At 42.8% G+C, this 19372-nt stretch overlaps 1 protein-coding gene across 4 annotated transcripts in view; it reads left to right on the top strand.

Annotated features, from left to right (window-relative positions):
- Positions 1-3060: 3060 nt before the first annotated feature.
- The window catches only part of polrmt (polymerase (RNA) mitochondrial (DNA directed)), a 45887-nt gene continuing 29575 nt past the window's right edge, over positions 3061-19372 (top strand). For 3 of the 4 annotated variants that reach the window (XR_011695251.1, XM_071521497.1, XM_071521496.1), the window contains exons 1-9: positions 3061-3203; positions 3902-4000; positions 4585-5426; positions 6091-6224; positions 11400-11586; positions 15673-15822; positions 17075-17242; positions 17769-17939; positions 18615-18854. Coding sequence is in view for 3 of the 4 variants with exons in the window: in XM_071521497.1 (XP_071377598.1) it covers positions 3062-3203; positions 3902-4000; positions 4585-5426; positions 6091-6224; positions 11400-11586; positions 15673-15822; positions 17075-17242; positions 17769-17939; positions 18615-18854 (2133 nt within the window). In the remaining variant the exon portion in view is untranslated. The remainder of the gene's footprint in view (positions 3204-3901; positions 4001-4584; positions 5427-6090; positions 6225-11399; positions 11587-15672; positions 15823-17074; positions 17243-17768; positions 17940-18614; positions 18855-19372) is intronic. The other variant, XM_071521498.1, reaches the window with a different exon arrangement.

Raw genomic sequence — 19372 nt, 5'->3', positions numbered from 1 at the left:
TTCTCTGCACAACTCTTTTAGCTGCTCACCCTTGACCTAGTGCTTTTAAGTATACTGACATTCTGCAACTTTGCAACTTAGCACCAGAAGGGTAGAATGCTTTTTTTTTGGAAAAACAGAACTGTTTCCAGATATAAACCACAACAAACCACTTGCTCTTTAGATGCTAGGCTGCAAAGAGTTACAAAATTCACATGAGGAAATTATCTCATTCATATTATTTGCTGGCAGTAAATTATTATAATTTCAGCGATTATGCAATTTATCCTTTCAACACGTCCAGCACTTCCTGCTTTGTTGGTTAAAACCCAATGCAGGTGTTCTTGATATCTTTGAGCTGTCCGCTGTGGTTGGCTGAACAAACATCCGGAGCTGGTTGAGGAACTGACCAGACCACCACAGCTCAGCCCCAGTTGGGACATGGCTCTTTGCATATCCTGCTTCGTGACCATTGTCTATTGTCGGTGGCGCTATGATAAGTGGGTCGTCTATCTGATGCCGTGAACAGTTCTGAGAGATCCAGCCTCCCCGTTTTCATCCATGCAGGAGAGATCCAACAGACCGATAGCACCTGATTGAAGAAAGAAGTGTGACTTGTCAAATGCGATTAAACAGCTGTACAACGCTGATGAACACTGATAAACCAGAAACACATGAAAGAGGCACAGATAGAACAGGAGGTGGTTAAAAAAAACCAAATGTAACGTGTGCTGAGATACAGTAGCTTTGTCGGAGTGTTGAGGTTGGCCTAGCATCATTAAAGGCGGAATGTTACATGTTTCTCTCCAATTTGAGCCATTATTCTATTAAGATGCACTTGTAAATAGCAGCATGACAAATCCTAAGATATTTTCTTAACTGACTCACTAATTGAATCCATCTTAAAGTGTATGTGTGGGAAACCCAGAGAGCTGTCTGAGTCACACTGGTCAAAATTACAGTAAAGGCCTGAAGGGTCATTCTGTCTGTCTTGCTAAGTTGTAATGGGCACTAATGGACTCAAAGTAATGTCATTATAAGTGTGATTAATATTGTTTGTATGAATGCTTTGGCACTTTACAGTAGAGTGTAAAAAGTCCTAATGCACAGCATCTCTCAGCTGCGGCCCAAAAGTGTGATTCGAAAAGTATGCTTTCATAAAATTTCCAAATTCAGGTCCAAATATTACTTATTTCTTGTCTCAGATGTCACATATGTGGAGGCCCATGAGGAAGTGCCTTGCAGCAGTCCTGTTTCCACAGGGGACAGGTCACTAATTCCATCTAAGAGGTGCATACACACACACACACACACACACACACAAACACGTGTCCACACACCAAGACACACACACAGAAACACATGCCAAAGGCATTTACCAACACAAGCATCTCACTAAGAAGTATCTCCGTCAGGTTTCCCTGGCCAGGTGAAGCAGTTTCAAAAACAGCCCTCTCTCCATCTGTTAAACAAATAGGGAGCCCCTACAAAGGTGTGCAAAAGAATCCACATGATCAAAGTGTATGAGAATGGCAGCCTTGTCCTGGCCTGGCCATTATCAGGCCCCATGAATGCCTGTCTTCTCCTCTTTTGTTGGTCGAGGCATTGACAGTCACTCACCCGGCAATGACTGTCACACCAGCGCAAAGAGCCAGCCGCCGACAGGGGCCGACCACATCAAACGAGCCTGTCAAGGGGCCCTGCTCGTGAACCGTGGCAACAAACACCTCCTGATCCTCACCTACAGCTCAGCAGCAGACACCCACCGCTGTGCTCTCAGCCACTGCCTCCATTGAGAAAAGATGTACTGCCTGGACCTCATTTCCCTCTATTGCCCCCCTTCTCTCTCTCTCTCTCTTTCCTTCTCTCTCTCTCTCTCTCTCTCTCTCTCTCTCTCTCTCTCTCTCTCCCTCTGTCAAGTAGTGCTTGTGTTAACCTCCAGCCTGCCGAGACACAAAGGGGCTGCTAAAGTGTTTAAGAATGCTTTATGGATGCATGACAAGGGGAACCTGACACTGCTGGGGGTCAGAAAGCATACAGGATGTGACTGAGATGAATTCTGTTTTACTTTCAATTTGGAGCTGAGTCACAGTTGATGTGATTTAAATTGTCCAATGTTTGAACTTCAGAAGTCGAATGAAAAAAAAAAAATATGGATTCATTTTCATTAAGCAATGTCATTTTTTTTCTTCAAATCAGCATCAGTGCCATCGTCACTACTGTATATTACCAGCTTTAAGTTATGTTAATAAAAATGTATCTAACCACATATTCACTGATTTTTTCATCACTGAATAAACTATCAACCACTTTAAAATAGATACTTAAAAGTTTTGGGACAATCTATCAGACCTATCTTTAATTTTGATGATGGTTTGAAGCTTGAAATCTTGTATATATTGTGTTCTCTCTAAACATAATTTCTACCTGTTACTTTCCATCTGGCAAACATTTGACATCTCAAAGGATTCTATATAGGAATTCATAGGGATAGGAAATAACATGAAATGCAATATGAATGCAAATTCCAAAATGTGATACAAAATATTTTGCTTTGATAATTTTAAGTGTAGCCACACTTTCAGCGTGGTCTCCTTGAAGTTACAGACATCTTATGTTTGACCTCTATTTTGAATGTCATAGCTCTAGTCTATGGTGACACTGCCACCTATAGGCCAGTTGCCTCACATTACTATTTGGACATTTGCCCACTTACCCACTGAAAAGAGAAGGGTAGAGAAACATTTGCAAAATATTCAGTAATAAATTAGTGTATTTACCCTAAATTAATATTGGACAAGAAAAGAATAACTTCATAAATCTAACATAATCTGATTGATCCCTGCTGTAGCCCTTGAATTATCTCTTATGTCCACAATCCAGAACAGGGAACATTATGGAAGTATTATATTATCAACATCGCAGGGAGGGCAGGACAAAGGGGGGGGAAAGCCTCACTCGATTTATCTACGATCTTCTAGCCATGACTGAACTACAGAGATCGTTCCTCCTTCCTCTATTAGCTTGGTCTTATTCAACATGGCGGCCTAGTGCTCAGTTGTAACGCGGTTATTATGTCAACATGTCACTTCTCAGAGTCTGTGCCTTTACCAAGTGTCTGAATCGTCGAATTTTATTTGAAAAGTGTGTTGCTCGTGTGTCTCACGTGGACCGCTGTCAGCTGTGTCTCGCGACGAGAAACGGCGCTGTGAGACGAATATCAGGTGAGCCCATGGGTGTCCTCTCCAGTCGGATGGAGCATTGTAGCACAACATTGAAACATGCTTCAGACAGTTTGCCTCCGACACACTAGTCTCGTCGAGGATCTGTCTAGGTTTAGGTGATGTACATGTTGGTTTAAGCTAGGTTTGATTCATGTGAAGGCCTCACCGAGTAGATACACATTAGGTCACAGACAGGTTTGGTAAGATTTTGTCCCAGCTAATCCCATCTGAGAAGAGTTTTTGTTGTTGGATGTGATTTAAACTGGATGTGATCAGCAGAATAAATGGTCAGAACTGTCATTCCTATAGCATCCGTTCACTGTCATAACTTCAAATGATGTAACCTAAATTAAACTGTTTTGCAACTCATTTTGCTGGGGAGTTTATGGAACAACCTCATGGACTTTGGGAACCGCTCCTTTATTAAGCAACACTTTGCTTCAGTATAATGTCGCCGTTTTCATCCTTCCTTTGTTTCTTTGCAGCCACCCGTGAGAAATGTCGCATGTTACTTGCTTATTACCTTCAGTAACATCTTACCACTTTTAAGCATGATATCCAAGAGTTGCAATATTAATAATATAAGTCAAGCCTATGCTGTTGGTTTAACATTCTAATTGTTTTGAAAGTTTGGGCTTAATCACACACTCTATTAATGAACTGTAATAATTCGTATTGCCTCTCTGTGCATTTTTCAGAAACGCTCTCGAGGCTACAGCGAAGAAATTATTCACCTCTTTTTCCAAAGGCAGAGGATGGGAAGAAACGCGTGGTGGAGCAGTCTCAACTGTTAGATGGTATGTTGGCGTATTCTAGCAGGCAGGTTTACTTAGGTTGTCATGATAACACATTTTAACCTACAATACCGTGCCACACCAAGTATCGTGGCAGCTTGTATCGCAATACCACTCCAAATAATATGGAAAACAACTTGCTGATTAACATTAAAAGGTTGGAGCTGTCCTGGATACAGATGCAGGCACAAACTGGAGAGCTAACCAGTTCTCTGACACATTTTCTTCTCCTCATATACTGCCAGCCCAAGCTGCTTTCCCATTTTGTCCATGACTTTTGCTACTTATGACTCAGTAATACTTCTGAATCCTTTCATGACAGGTGTGGTAAGGGTTTCAAATCGTAATAGTTTTGTAAGTATTGTCCAACCCTGAGACCTGCCTTGACTCCTTCCTGGCCTCTGTGTGTGCTACCAGGTTGTGTTCACAGCCTGTGAGAATCAAGTTAGGAGTGCTTGCTAGGCCTAATCAGTCTTCTTGAGTGGTTGCATTGTCAACTTTGCCTACAGTACATTATGTATTTCAGTGTAATACTCTGAAATAGGCCTGTTAGTAATTTTGATACCCTTTCTTCTTCTCCCTCTCAGTGCTTGAGGCCAGGATCCAGCAACTCCAATCTGACGTCGTTCTAGATGTCCAACATGCAAAGGTGCGGTTTCTCAAAGCTCCCTCTACAGGGAAAGGGGCTCTATCTGGGAGGAGTCCCAAAAATGCACCTAGAGAGAAAATGGACATCCCTAAATCAGGGCAGACTGGTGCTAAAGGAGCTTCTAAAGCCCAGACCAGCCGCTGGATGGAAAAACTGAGCCAGGAGGAGAACAACAAAATAAAGAAACAGCAGCGTCTCAAGCTGAAAATACAGAAGAATGTCAAGGAGAAACCAGCACCAAAATCTAAAGCTAGCAAAGGCAGCCTGATGCTTCCCGGTACATCACATAAAACCATATCTACCACAGCTAAAATGACTGCACCCGCTGCTAAGAGTAGAAAAAATATGAAATTGGCTGATGAAATTCGGGCTGCAGTGTCTTCACCATTGACCTCCACCGCTGCTACTGCCGCTGCAAGGACGCCCTCTAAACGGAAAGGGAAGGACTCTACAAAGAAGGTTCCAAGCGGAGAGGGCCGAAGGCAGTCCGCTACCGATGCCCAGGCCACGGCGAAGGAGCTGGCTGAGATGGAGGAGCTGGAAATAAAGCTCAGTCAGCAGGTTAGCCACTGGACGTCCTTGCAGAGCCCAGAGTGCCACCTGGAGGACAGGGAAGGAGACGTCCAGCTCAGCCTCCGCTCTTACCTGGAGGCGTGCGTCTTCACCGGGGACATCGAGCGGGGGCACCGCTTCCTGCTCAGCCAGCACAGAGTTATGAGTCGACGCAAATACCTCAACATAGGGATGTTCAATGTCATGATGAGGGTCTGGGCCAAGAAGGTGAGATTTAAGTGAATAAGAGTGAATAAAACTTTAAATGACCTGTCCCAGGAAAATGTTCAAGGTTAGGCCGATATAGAAAAAATGTCTGAGAATAAATTGGATGCTGCATCTTCAGAAACTTTGTGTAGTGGTGAACTAACTTAACACACTGATTTGAGTTGGGTGGGATTGTCACATTATATGTTTAAGGAATTCTTAATGTGCTTTCAGCCAATAATGAGGTTGTAAGGCTTATTGAGTGTAATAATTCTATAACCTTGTAATCATTATATTATGATAATATTGCTGTGTTTTTTTTTTTTATCACAATATATCCCGAAATAACTTCTGAAGGACGAGGTAGCTTATCACTACATTCTGTGCATTACTTACATTACTTACATTAATAATTACTTATGTTGCTACGACTAATACATGACAAGATAACATGGCTCACCATTCCCCAGGACAGCCATTTGTCACTTATGAATGATAACTGTCAGAGAATCTGGAGCGTTTCCACTATTGAATAGGTGAATCACTCCTCTTATAGAGAGTTTTATAGTCAGCTATTTCAGTAGCTTTTCCATCCTACCAGTACAACATTTCTGGGGGAATCACTGGTGTGAACTGTACTGATTGGCAAAGCTTGATGTCTTCCTGTGTCTCTCTCTGTCTGTAGGGAACACTGAACCAGATCGGCCGCATGTTTATCCTAGTGGAAGAGGCTGGTCTGAAGCCAAATCTGGGATCCTACTGCGCGGCTCTGGAGTGTATGGGCCGCAATCCCAACTGCTCCCCACGTCTCATCAGCAGGTAGACACACACACACACACACACACCCCTCCCACAAACAGGGTCTAGGACTGTCTCTGGGCACTTGGCTGGTTTGTTCAGTATATTTTCACAAGAGCAGTATTACTGTAGGGTCATGGGATAATATCTTCATTGTGATGACGGACATTAAAAGGCCTACAATAGCAATACAGAGGCTTACCAGCAGGGGTCATGTTGTCCTTACGGTTCTCAATTCTCCAGCGATCCCATCTGAGTTCTGACATATACTGTGGACTTGCATTTTATTTGTGAATGACACTGACTCTTGATATGTTAGGCCTGTAAAAGTGGTACTGTAACCTGAAAATGTTGCCAGGAGACTACTGTTGTGTATACTGTACCTGAGGCAAGCTTATGGTTTAGGCTTTGCACCCTCTTTTAGTAGCTCACTCGTCAATTCATTTCCACAGCTTAGTCTGCATTTTGTTATTGTTGTGTTTGTCTAGAAGCTGCTTTACTACTGCAGACTAAAGTGAGCTAGCCAATGCCAGAGATGACAGTTAATAAAGCAAGTTTGAAAGCGCCTGACCTTTTATTTGACATTATTGCCCAGTTGACAAATCATTCCTGTTGCCATCAGGTTGCCACAAAGTATCACAGCAATGCTGTTACAGGGGAAATTGTTGTGAAAAATGTTTATGAACAGTGTGCATTGATCCCAGATGCACATTTGCACATCATGTGTATTGCTGTAAATTCACATACCACACATATCTCCCTTCATTCTGCATGTAATAATAATATTTTCATAATGATTCCACTGTTTGATACTCTGTACATACAGATATTTGTCCTTGCTGAGTCCTGTTATTTTTGCTGCTGCAAGAACCTACTTTTCCCACAGGGATCATTACAGTTTAATCTTATCTGAATGACTAAGGCCTGACCCGCCCTCTTGTGGCCCAGTGGTGAAAACCAGGTTATCTTTTGCACCAGTTGTGAGTGAAGATTTGGATTCCTTCTGAGCTCTAGTTCAGTGTCTCTCCTGTAGCAAGACAACAGCCTCAAGTATTCCAGTTCAGGTATCCTGACCCTTGGCACTTCATTTCCTGTTCCTCTCCCTCGTGGCTGATATTGTTTCCATAGCAACCTTGCATAGCAAACTGTCTGATCACAATTACAAGTTGTTGCTGCTTAATATCTGCATAGAATGTGGAAGCATCTGTGTTATTTATTGTTGCTTTTCTTGCGTATTGTGTGGTGTGTTGTGTTGAGTGCCTATTTGCTTGGACAACCTGGTGTATTTATCCAACCTCTCTCCTCAAGGTGAACCATGACAGCCTGGAGCCTAATGGTGTCTCAGCAGTAACTAGGTCATCCTGACAAATCACCATTGATGAGTATTATTAATTGAGTTGTATTGCCACTGACCATGTGTCACCCTCAGACTTAGATTTATTGCATGATATTTAGCACACAGAAACCTATTGGGCATCTCTGCCCAGCTCACACCTCCAGGGGAAGACCAGATTTATCATAATCAGTGCCCCTGTTTGATGGCAGCCAAAAGAATCGGCTGGCCTGCTGCCCAGGCAGTGGCAGGGTGAAAGGATGTCAGTAAGACCAAATTGATTTATACTATCTATACTATTTTCTTTTTTCCTGTGGAGCCTGACATTAGTCTGGGGTTATTGTAGCAGAAACACAGTTTGTTTTATTTACCTTGATGCTTGTCAATATCAAAGCATGGCAAAGATTTGGAAATGCTATCACCCAATATCTAAAAGATATGGATGCTCTGAAAATATACTTTCATAAGAAGCATCACCTCTTGGAAATAGGTAACCTAGTCTCTAAAACATTGTGCAATAAAGCCCAAACCTACAACATGATGTTGGAATTGATTAGGTCAGCCAATGATGAGATGTTACGGAGGTTCCCAGGTCACTGCTGACTTGATTAGTTGTTTCAGAGCTCCATCAGCCTCTACCATGTCAAGTGCTGTTGACCCTCTGGCCCACCCACACACACACACTCACACTCACACTCACACACACACACACACACACACATCTTCTTCCTGGTCCCTGGGGATGTCACCCTATGCAGCTTGGTCCAATAGCAGGGCAGGTGGCAGGGCAGTAGGGGAGGTGGTAGGTAGCTGGTTGGTCCATCGATCACTGTAAGCTGATGCTTCTGACATTGTTGCTCTGCGGCGCTGCTCTCTCGCTCACTCTCTGGCCAAGCAGTACATCTTTTCTTCACGTTCTGTTCCTTCTCTTCCTCATTATCTCCAGTTTCTCCTCTATCTCTCTATCTGTCTGTCTGTTTTGTACCAGCTCCTCTCTTTACCCCCCTCCCTCCCCCCATGGCCCTACTACTGTAGTTTCCTAATATCACTCTTGCCTCTCTCTAGTCTTCCCTGCAACATCCCTGCCCTCTATGTACTACTTTCTCTCTCCTTTGTCTGTCTCTCTTTCTCTCTCTATTCTCATTCTCTCTCTCTCTCTCTCTCTCTCTCTCTCTCTCTCTCTCTCTCTCTCTCTCTCTCTCTCACTCACTCACACTCACACTCACACTCACACACACACACACACACACACACACACATCCTTCTCAGTCTATAAGTTTTCCCTTTGTGACTGCTGTGTCCTCCAGAGCTCTTTGCTCCCCAGGGTGCAGCAGAGCAGTCACAGGGCTGATTATGCTCTATCTCTCAACCTCTCTGTCCTCTTTGTTCCTCTGGACCACACTGCCAGCACCCGGCCTAATCCTCTCTTTGTTCAAGGCTTTCTCATTTGCTCAGACCAAAATTGCACATTACATTACAAAAGACGTCTAGGCGTGACTTAAAATAGTCAAAAAATTTGACCTCTTTGGCTTGCTTCAGAAACATTTCCAAACACACACACTACATGACATTAGGCAGTTGACATGAAAATGGCAGAATATTACAGTGCCTCATTCATTCATTCATTCATTCATGTGCAGAGCCCTGCTCGTCTCTGATTAGATTAACTTGGTGAAAGGTGCTGAGCCAGGATTGCCTCCAGATGGTAATTAGTGCACTGTTATTTGTAATTGTCTTGAGGAAAAGGCGTTGAGGGCGAAGAGCTCTCTCATCCTCACAGGTCGATGACAAATGGGTTTCCCCCCCTTCCTCCTCTTTGGCGCGGTGATGTAGCTCTGCTGTTGACCTCTAGAGGGCAGTGCAACCACATAGGGTCATCAGGCTCCTCCATCTGTGTTGGGGAAAGGCATCACACCTCAAGGCATGCATGCCACTAACAAGGGTTTACCCCACAGGTTTAGACATTAAACAGTTCACTGCAATAGATAATCATTACATTGCATACATAAAATACTTAACAGTACAAAGGTCATACAAAAAGTATAACAAATTGATATGCAAAAGTCCAATTTAGCCAACATGGAAGGGGCTAGTAGTACTCTAAGTAAGTACTATAATAATGTACAGTTTCTTGCTTTACTCTTAATTCGCCAGACATTGTATTTGTTTAATCTGCAGTACTCAAGCCTCTCGTTTTGTCTGTGCTTTCCCTGAATATAATAATAACATATTAAGAATATAACCATATCTTAATTCACTATATCAAGGTACACAGAACAGTCATAATACAGTATATATTGTGGTCATGGAGCCGAAAAATTAATCATGATATTAATAATAATGTTACTTAGCAAAATTCACAAATAATTCACAGTACTAACAATCACTTTTGCCAATTAATTCCATGTATCACTGCATCAGTCTGAAGTTGTTGAGTCACAGGCCACGTTAGATATCATATATCCAATTGAATTATGAAATAATCATATTGTTATACCCCTCATTTGTATTCCAGTGACTAGTTCTTCATTGGCATTATCTGCTTTCTGCAGTCCAGTCATGGAGACTTGTGTTCTCTCCAGGAGATTCTGTTTGAATAAACATTTCACTGATGTCGTCAGTGTCCATCTGCCTCTGGACCAACCTCATACCTTCAGTGTGTCTGGCAGAATGGCCCGTCAATGCAAATACTTAAATTGCTATTCTGCTACTGTCGATCAGGCTAGGGAAACCATACGCAATGATCCCACAGAGAGCGGCCTCTGTTTTGAACCCAAATTAATCAGGGACTCAGTAAGTAATATGATTATCTTAGTCCCAGTCCCCACATGGAGAGACAGGTCAGAAGGTTGTGAACTCTAAACTTCTGATCAGACTCCGAAGTCTGTAATAATAATAATGATCTCCTGTTAAAATGAAAATCTACTTCTCCTGTCATCTATGGTGCTGGTTTTCTGGCTAGCTCTTTAAAAGCCAAGTCTGAACAACGAGTACCTAGCTGTCCTCCAAATAATTGACGAGGTACTATAATTACCTCTGCCAACAAGCTTGGAAGGAGTTATGTTTTTAACCGTCTGTCTGTTTGTGTGTTTGTTCGCAAAATATCTGAAAACTTTTGGATGAAATTTGGTGGACAGATAGCTTGGCCCAAGGATCAGTTGATTAGATTTTGGTATCGATCCAGATTTGGAATTTCCGCCATTAAATTATTATCCCTTTTTAGCCATGGCTATTATGCTGTGTTCATGTGCTGGTGGGAAAGTCAATCTGGGACTTCCAAGTAGGCTGCATTGTGTTCACATGCTATATAAGTTTTACTTATTTGGCTACTAAGTTACTTATGGATACTTTTATTACAACTCAACACATACATGTTTAGCAGTCATATACTTTCACTCCTTGTACCAAAACCTCAAACATTAAATTTCAGAGTGAAACATATACCTCTATTCCAATAAATCACTGTGTAAACAAAGCCAGAAATGGAGTGACAGAGTTTCAACAGGGATCCCATACTGCAATATGGTATAGGGCTTCCTTGTGTAGAGATCATCATATTATATTCTGGCAGTGCATTGTTTGGGATTTTCTTCTGTTTTCTTCCTAGCATGATATTCCTAATCGTATATGGTGTATCTCGATGTGAGGAGCTTGTGAATTTGTGATGGGCAAGCCATTTCAATTGTGATTACTATGGCAGAATAAAATGGAGCTAATATCAATTCATTTTCAATTAATTTTTCTGTCCCACGATATGTACTGTCGCATTTTTGTATCGTGATATATTGATTTTCGATATATCGTCCCATTCCTAATTATTTGTGAATACTGCTTGACTCAGGTCTGGTCCTCTGTGTGTTCAGGTGCCTGAGCCAGATGGAGGAGGACGGCCTGTCTGTGGATGATCTGTTCAGCCACAGTAAGTTCTGGCAAGATGAGAGAGACATGGTGCTGGCGGCCATCCACGCCGTCCAGCCGGACTACCAGCCCAAGTCCAACAGCACCACGACCCACTGCTCTTCACCGCTGGTCCAGGACTTCTACATACAGGTACCACAGGCTAGCTATGGCCTTTTACCAAAAGCACAGGCCTGACACTGAAATAGACTGCAGTATGCATACATCCACAGAAATTCATTCACCAGGCGCTGGAGTGAGAATAAAAAAAACCTTCATCCTGACGAAGACCCAAAGGGGTGGAAATGTTGATGTGTTATTATTATTCCAGTGAGTGGATTCATGTCTTTTATTGTCAGGATCCTCATTAGCTGACAGACTGGTCCACAGGAAAAAAAATAATTGACCAACTGTTTACATCATAAATGATAATGTAGTTTACCAACATTTCAGTATTTGCTGCTGTTCATTTCAGACCCTAGACTTCATGGTTCATGGTTCTATGTGTTCTAGTCGGCTATTTCAGGTTGGCTGAGATTAGTTGTGTGTTTACCTTAATCCAGTGATATAATTTTCCATCCCACATCCTTGTGTGCTACTTTCAAAGCATATGAATAGAGCATCGAGCACCCCCCCAAATTACGTGGTTTTCAGAATGCATTTACAATTTCAGAGCCAAGCTAAAGAGCCTTATGGAAATTAGTTAAGGGAATTTATTTAGAAACTGATTGCGGAGCTTTATGGAAAAAGTGGTAATGTATGTCTATAAATAGAGATAAATTAGTTATTTTCAAGGCTGAGCCATATGTATGCTGAGTGAGTCAAAGCACCAGAGAGCTGAGAAAGCTGTCAGTAGGCACCAGCATGACTATGAAAGATGTGATTGTCACCCCTTCACAGGCAGGTAGGCACTGGCTTATTTATAGAGTGAGCCAACACTGCTTTCTAACTCCTCTCCTCTCCTCTCCTCTCCTCTCCTCGCCTCCCTGTCTTGCCTCGCCTCGCCTCTTTTTCCACCTCCTCTCCTCTCCTCTCCTCGCCCCTCCTCTCCTCTCCTCGCCCCTCCTCTCCTCTCCTCTCCTCTCCTCTCCTCTCCTCCCTGTCTTGCCTCGCCTCGCCTCTTTTTCCACCTCCTCTCCTCTCCTGATGCTCACATGATTCATTTACAGCTTTTTGTACACTGGCAGTATTTTTAGCCATGATGCTTGCACCATATTCTGGTTGCTCTTTGTCAGACTTTCTTATTGATCTTATTGTAAGTCTGCATGTGTAATGCTAAGTATACCAGTCAGCGGGTCATGTATTTCTATCTTAAGACAGTACGTAAAACTACACCACTGACTGAAATGTAAAACGGGCTGAATGAAACCCCTTCATTATACTTCATTTATATGGCAGACTGACTAGTCAACTGGCCAACGGACTTGCTAACTGACTGACTGTCTTACTGACTTTTTGGCAGGCTGGCCGAGTAACTGCTCTGCCGGATGACTGAATAGCAGACTGGCTGGGTGCGTGGTCTCCTGAGGATTTTCAATTACTGTTAGCAGCAGCCACACAACCTAATTAGAATATTGTTTGCTGGTGTGAGTTTGAATTTTGATGAAGTTGTAGCTCGTAGGAAATGCAGTTTGATCTAGTTTCAGCTTGTCATCAGAGATTTTATGGTATTCTCTCATTTAATTATTTTTTCATACGTATGCTTAGCCTATATTTTGCCTGTTTTATTCAGAATGTGTAATATGGCTTACCTTGCAATGGAAATCCCTATGAGGATGAAGGCTAGATTGTACTGTCTAAACTGACACCTTTCTGGGTGAGACTTTGTCGATCTGCCCAGTCCTGGGCGATGATGGCTTCATTAACAAGGCTGGTTTTTACCAGGAGGCCTTGGAGAAAAAACAGTGGGTTTGGCAGAGTAGAGGAGAACAGGGTAAAATGAGAAGGGGGAGGAAGGGGCAGACCGAGGACAAGAGGGAAGAGGAGATGAGAAAAAAACATAATGAAGGAGGAAGAGAAGGAGAGAGAGGGGAAGGAGGATCAGAGACCCCGGGGAAAAGAGATGATCAGTGCTTTTTATTTTATGGTTGTCTCCTTCTATAGCGTCTAGCCACAAACAACAGAGACACTAGAAAACATTCATAGTCATTTATACACACACTGTACTGAGAATTTAGAGCACAGTACACACATGCACAGGAGCAAAAACATATTCATAGATTCATCTTTGTTCAGTTTTATGAAGCATAAAAATCAGATGTACACGCAGCTACAGGATGCCCGATTTTAACAATAGTTCAGCAGAAGAAGAATTAAATTATTGTCCCCACTGTACAGTTGTTCGCTTTTTTGCCTTTCTATGTTGCAAGCCTGTACAAAACCAAAGCTCTAACACCTCTGACTTGGTTTCACTGGCAACAGTCTCTCTATTGATCCCGTCCCCAACTACTGATACTAAGGTGTTACCTTCTCCACCCTTTTATTGTTCTGAAGCTATAATACTGTACAAGAGCTGGTCTGGCTGGAGATTTATCTGCCACACAACCTTAAGCTTTGCTTTGGCTGCTGTCCATGCCAGGTTCCTTTGAGGTCTGATTTACTGTCTGTCTCGTCTCCTGTCTCTGAGTTAATAAAGGTTTTCACTACTGTACCACATCCACCTGCCCCTACAACCTCTCTATGATGTGTTTGCTGATAATTCCCAGATGTCCTGGCCAGGTCACACCCTCTTCAATAATAAATGACTACATGTAAAGCACATGTGGGCCCTTCAGCAGTGTTGCATGTGGACACACAGGCTCCAGCTCCCAAACCATTTAACCAGCTATTTGTGTCTGTACAATGAAAAGTGCATATGTGCTGCCGCCTTCTATGAGTTGAGCAGCCAGCCAGGCCCTTAAGCTTAAGCTTTATTCTTTTAATTAGTCTTGGGGAAGGACATTTCCATATCTACTGGATGTTAATTGGGGCCATGCATTTGTCAGCACATATTTTCCCATATGCCCTGCTTAGTTCTCTCCTACCTTCTGGTGATTACTGTAGACAAATTGTTATAGTGGGGTTTAGACCTCCCGACGTCCAGCCTGTTAATAATAATTACAGCTTAAACATGTAACAATATTATCAGTCAGTCTGCATTATCATGAGAAGGTCACAATATGCATCATGCAGCTTGAAATGTATCATGATATCAGTTATAGAAATAATCGGATAGGATGAACTGCAACTGGGTAACAATGTTCACAGTCAGCGATGATTCCTCCAAAACTAGCAAGACATTGATCTCCTTTTCTATTGGATTCCTCATGTTGAGGCAATTTTGTCTGAGGTAACTTTATCATTTCAACTTCTTTTATCGTGACTATTGTTTTCTGAATTGTGAGGTGAGTGTTTTGCCCCAAAAGAGAGGTATAAATATGGATTGGCTCTAATGTAAATTAAGAGACTCTGGCTTTCTCACACTCCGTGATTGAGTTCAGTACCTTTCTGATCAATATTAGCTTTGCTGCACCACTCTGCTTGCCAATTTTAATTCCCCTCCTTACAACAGGTTGCTACATCTACGGGTGAGATACTCTTGTTCAGGTGCACTGCGGTATTATTGGGCGCTGTTGGTGCCAGGGATTTAACCAGCAACCTTTTGACTCCACACCTCCCTATCCAAGCTGCCAATCCGCCGCCCTAATGTAATCTTCAATTAAATCTTGAAAATAAATGCCAGTTGGTCAAGGTACCAGCAGGCCGATAATGCAATTTGATAAAGCACCCGCCATGTTTGTACACCTTATTAGGCTGCGAATAATGAGCTATTTGTTTGCTTTCTAACAGCATGGAGCCAAAGCAAGTGTGATTGAAGCCCAGTTATGTTCTCTTGGCAGCAGACTGAAATGGTTTTCTGACTCGCCCGTTGCTCACTGGCCTGAGAAGGCTCTCACTGCTATCATGGCAGGCAGTCATTATTTCTGTCTTTCTCTCTCTCTCTCTCTCTCTCTCTCTCTCTCTCTCTCTGTCTCTCTCCCTTCTGCTCTCTATCTCTCTCTCCCTCTGTCTGTCTGTCTGTCTGTCTGTGTGTGTCTCTCTCTCTCTCTCTCTCTCGCACAAGGACACCAACACACAGACATATAAATCTATGCCAGCACAGTAGAACCCAGATCAGTTTAACCATTTGATTTTGGTTGGGATCACTGTGAAAACCCTCTGCTGTGTGTGTGTGTGTGTGTGTGTGTGTGTGTGTTTCAGAGGACAGACCACCATTACCCCAAGCTGGACTTCTGTCAGGAGGAGCTCCAGGAGCGCTTCAAACGTCAGCTCCGCATGGAACAGGCCTGCACCATCACCATGGACTCTGTGGAGGCTGCCAAGCCTGTCACTGAAAACATGGCCAAGATGGTAAACAAACCCACCTGCCACCACTCCTCATCTCACTCTTCTCGATTCAATACAGACAGCTACAACTGCAGATTTACAATTATATGATACTGAAACAAATAGGTGTTTGGAATATAGTGTGTCATGAAATAGAGATGATTCAGTTGTAAATAATTGTTGGTTTAGGGTTCATTCCGGTGCCTTTTCACTCAAAATGCACTCTAAAGTATGATGGATTAATTTAGCATAATTCTAGAGAAGACATGCTTTCTATATCATACCACAGAAATAACACTGAATGCAACCCCACATAGACTTGATGATATTAGAGATGTGATACTGTAAACAAAGGAGACCATGCTCATATTGTTGTTGCTGCGACTATTAGTTACTGTTAATTAAGACCACAACAATCCAGGCAGATTTACTGCAAAATCCGACCCGGTGGCACACAACATTAAATTCAGTGTAGGCTGCCAATCTTCTTGGCAATGGTCTTGTTTGTTTGGGGTAATTATACTAATGTCTCAAAATTAATGTGGTAATGTGTAATTATTGATATTTAAAATGCTACACGTAGCACATTTAATATCAAAGTGTATCCATTATCTCCAGTGAGAAAAGTTTATCTTTTTCCCCCTTTTAAACTTTTGAGCATTATGTGTCAAGGCCAAGCAGGGTAGGGAGGCAGGAACATCGTATTCCTGTGGTGTTTCTTATTGCCAACTCTGGCATTTACAGTCCAGCCTGGCTCCTCTGCCTCTGCAGATAGGCTATGCGGGTGGGGGAAGGGAGCAGGCTGAGGGTCCCTGGTGGTCAGGAAGCATTTACAGACAGGCAGGGCAGAATGATAATGTATTGTAATGGAGGCCTCTGGGGAGAACGCTGAGTCACCTCTCCATCCACGAGCCAGACTGGGGCTCTGCTTCAGACAGACTGGGAGGGGAGGTTTTAGAGTTAGGTAGGAGAAACACTTCATGCACTGGTGCACGCTCACACATACACACACAGAAACATGCAGACACGCAAGGGCCAAACAAGCCTAACCCTGAAACTGAATGCACAGTCATGTTGTACTGATTCGTGTCCAAATCAAGGATAGCCCCATCTACTGCGTCTCAATTTATAATGACTTTCAGTTTGGGATCAAATTTGCTAAACAGGAATTGCTCAGAGGGAATATTGTTCATTTTCTTTCACACATGCTATATGGATTTTATACTGTCAGTCACTGTTATGAGAAGGATGATTGACAGTTGTGTTGCCCTGTCAGAGGGAGCTGCTGGCGGAGCAGCGGTCTCAGTGGTGGAAGACCCTCCTCCAGGCCCTGAGGGAGAGCAAGATGATCCTGGCTAACACCAACACCAAGTACTACAGGCTCAACCTCTACCCCTATCTCTGTCTGCTGGAGGACAGCGAATATGTCGACATTATGATACAGGTAACACAACCCACCCTACTTGGCCTACAGCACAGTGAGATGCCTGAATTCTAGCGTTTGACAAGAACTTGTCAGCATTTCAGTCAAGAACCTTTCTGATCAATGGCAGCTTCATTTTACTAGAAAACATTCAAATATAGATGTGTTGTGTGGTCACACTTGTCTCTCCTTTGTTTTCTCTCCATCATCATTGTGTGTAATTCGACCCCAACTAATCTTGGTAACCACAATACACAAAACTCCAAAGTCAACTATCAGACAAGGACAACAGCTGAAAAAGCATCAAGCTTTCTTTTTGATAGCAAAGAAGAGCATGCCTTAATCAGGAATACACAGGATATGATATTCGTTTTGAAAGTGCTACTTTCAGTTTGTTTTTCACTGTGAGGAAAAAGTGCTGGACTGATTGATATTGCATTAAATTGAATCAAATCTGACAAAAGCCCTAAGCATGCTTCTCCTTGTATTTCTTCAAAAATTTTCATAAACGTTTTGACCTGTTGAAGTGTGTCTTGCCCTTGTCCAGAGTGTGTCCAGCCTGCCTCCCAGTGGAGAATCACTCAAGATCCTGGCCAGAGACCTGGGCAACAGGGTCTACACCAAGTATTTCGTGCGACAGAAGGGCCACAATCAAATGGTGGAAAAGCTGAGCAGCATTTACAGCTCTTACACAGACCTACTGGCCAAAGATACCAAGGTAGAGAATTAGGTCTTATTTGTCCACTCAACCAGGTAAACACATCAAGATTTGTCTTCCTCTATGTGTACCTCTTCATTTGTATTATATTTTTCAAAAGGGAATTTATTCTTCGTCAGTTTACCTGAGCGAAGTATGCTTATATTGCTTTTGCACTCAATCTGCTTTCAGTGATTTTGTATCCCATCTGATTTATATCTGCCCAACTTTCACATTGAGAGGAAGTTAATACTGATGAGACTGCATAATAATGTTTCCTCCTGACCCATATAATGTAATTACTCTCTTAGATGTTCCCTTTCTTTAAGGTTGCTTGATGCTGTTGTATATGGGATGGCTGAAATTGGCTGAGTTGATAGCTGAAATTTTAAGACATTTGGCCTTGTACAGTATTTATCAAAGCTCTTGCAGCAGGATTGCTGTTTTACGATCGTTGATCAGCCCCCATTTGATGATTTCTTTTATTAAAATATGAAGTGTGAAACAGCCCTTGGCAATTCACAAAAACGTAACCATGCCTGCCATCTTATTTATTAGTTATTGTAATGAGAATTACGATTTCCCTGCTTTTTTTCCAAGATATTATTACAGTCACGTCCCATGACCTTGAATCCTATGGGGCGAATCTCTTGTTCACTAAATGAAAATAAGCCACTTCCTTTCCCCTCCCTCTAGGTGTATGATGTCCTTCCCAGAGAGCTTTGGTGCAAGCTGGAGACAGAGCAGAGTTCAGGACCCACGCTGCAGGGGGACGAGACCCACTGGCCATATATAGTAACCGTGGAGGTGGGCACCTACATGGTGGACCTGATGGTCAAGACCCTCAAAATTAACAGCGACATCCTGAACCCGGCCTATGAGAGGAAGCTCATCCCTATTCTCTACCACATGTACACCTTCCGCAGCACCCGGCAGGTACAGCAGATGTGCAAATGCAATAATTACAACAATAATGTGATACTTTATGGAGCCCAATGGGGAAATCCTCTTCTCGCTTGGCCCTTTACGCAGGGAGGGCAGAGCACAGGGTGAGCTACAGAATAACGCCCCTGGAGTTGGTAGAGATTCAGTGTCTGAACCCGGGTCCTCTGGGTGCTCTGGGTCTTCTGGCTCCTCTTGCTCCTCTGGCTCTCCCTAATAAGAGCATTCAGATCCGGATCTGAGAGAATTTGAATACCTTTTGATAACCTGACAACAAGTTTCCTGAGCGTTAACCCACACCAAAAAAAGATCCTTTCAACAGAGATTTAAGTGGAAAAAATGGTCAAGGATTAAGACTTAAATGGATCTCCTTGAAACTAGCCTTGAGAGAGGTATTCAAAAGGATTAAAAAATGTTTGATCCAGAGCTGTGCACTGCATGGACCCTACATCAGTCAAATTATCATGTTAAATGTAACTATTCCAAATTTTTCCTTGGAATTTCTTTGAGTT

The sequence above is a fragment of the Centroberyx affinis genome, unplaced genomic scaffold (genome assembly GCF_046629955.1).
Source record: "Centroberyx affinis isolate AG114_WGS23_722 - 3 ecotype Tasmania unplaced genomic scaffold, CSIRO-AGI_Caff_v1 ptg000893l_1, whole genome shotgun sequence".
NCBI lineage: Eukaryota > Metazoa > Chordata > Actinopteri > Beryciformes > Berycidae > Centroberyx > Centroberyx affinis.
Note: the sequence above shows the minus strand (reverse complement) of the source record. Positions and strands in the feature narration are given on the sequence as shown.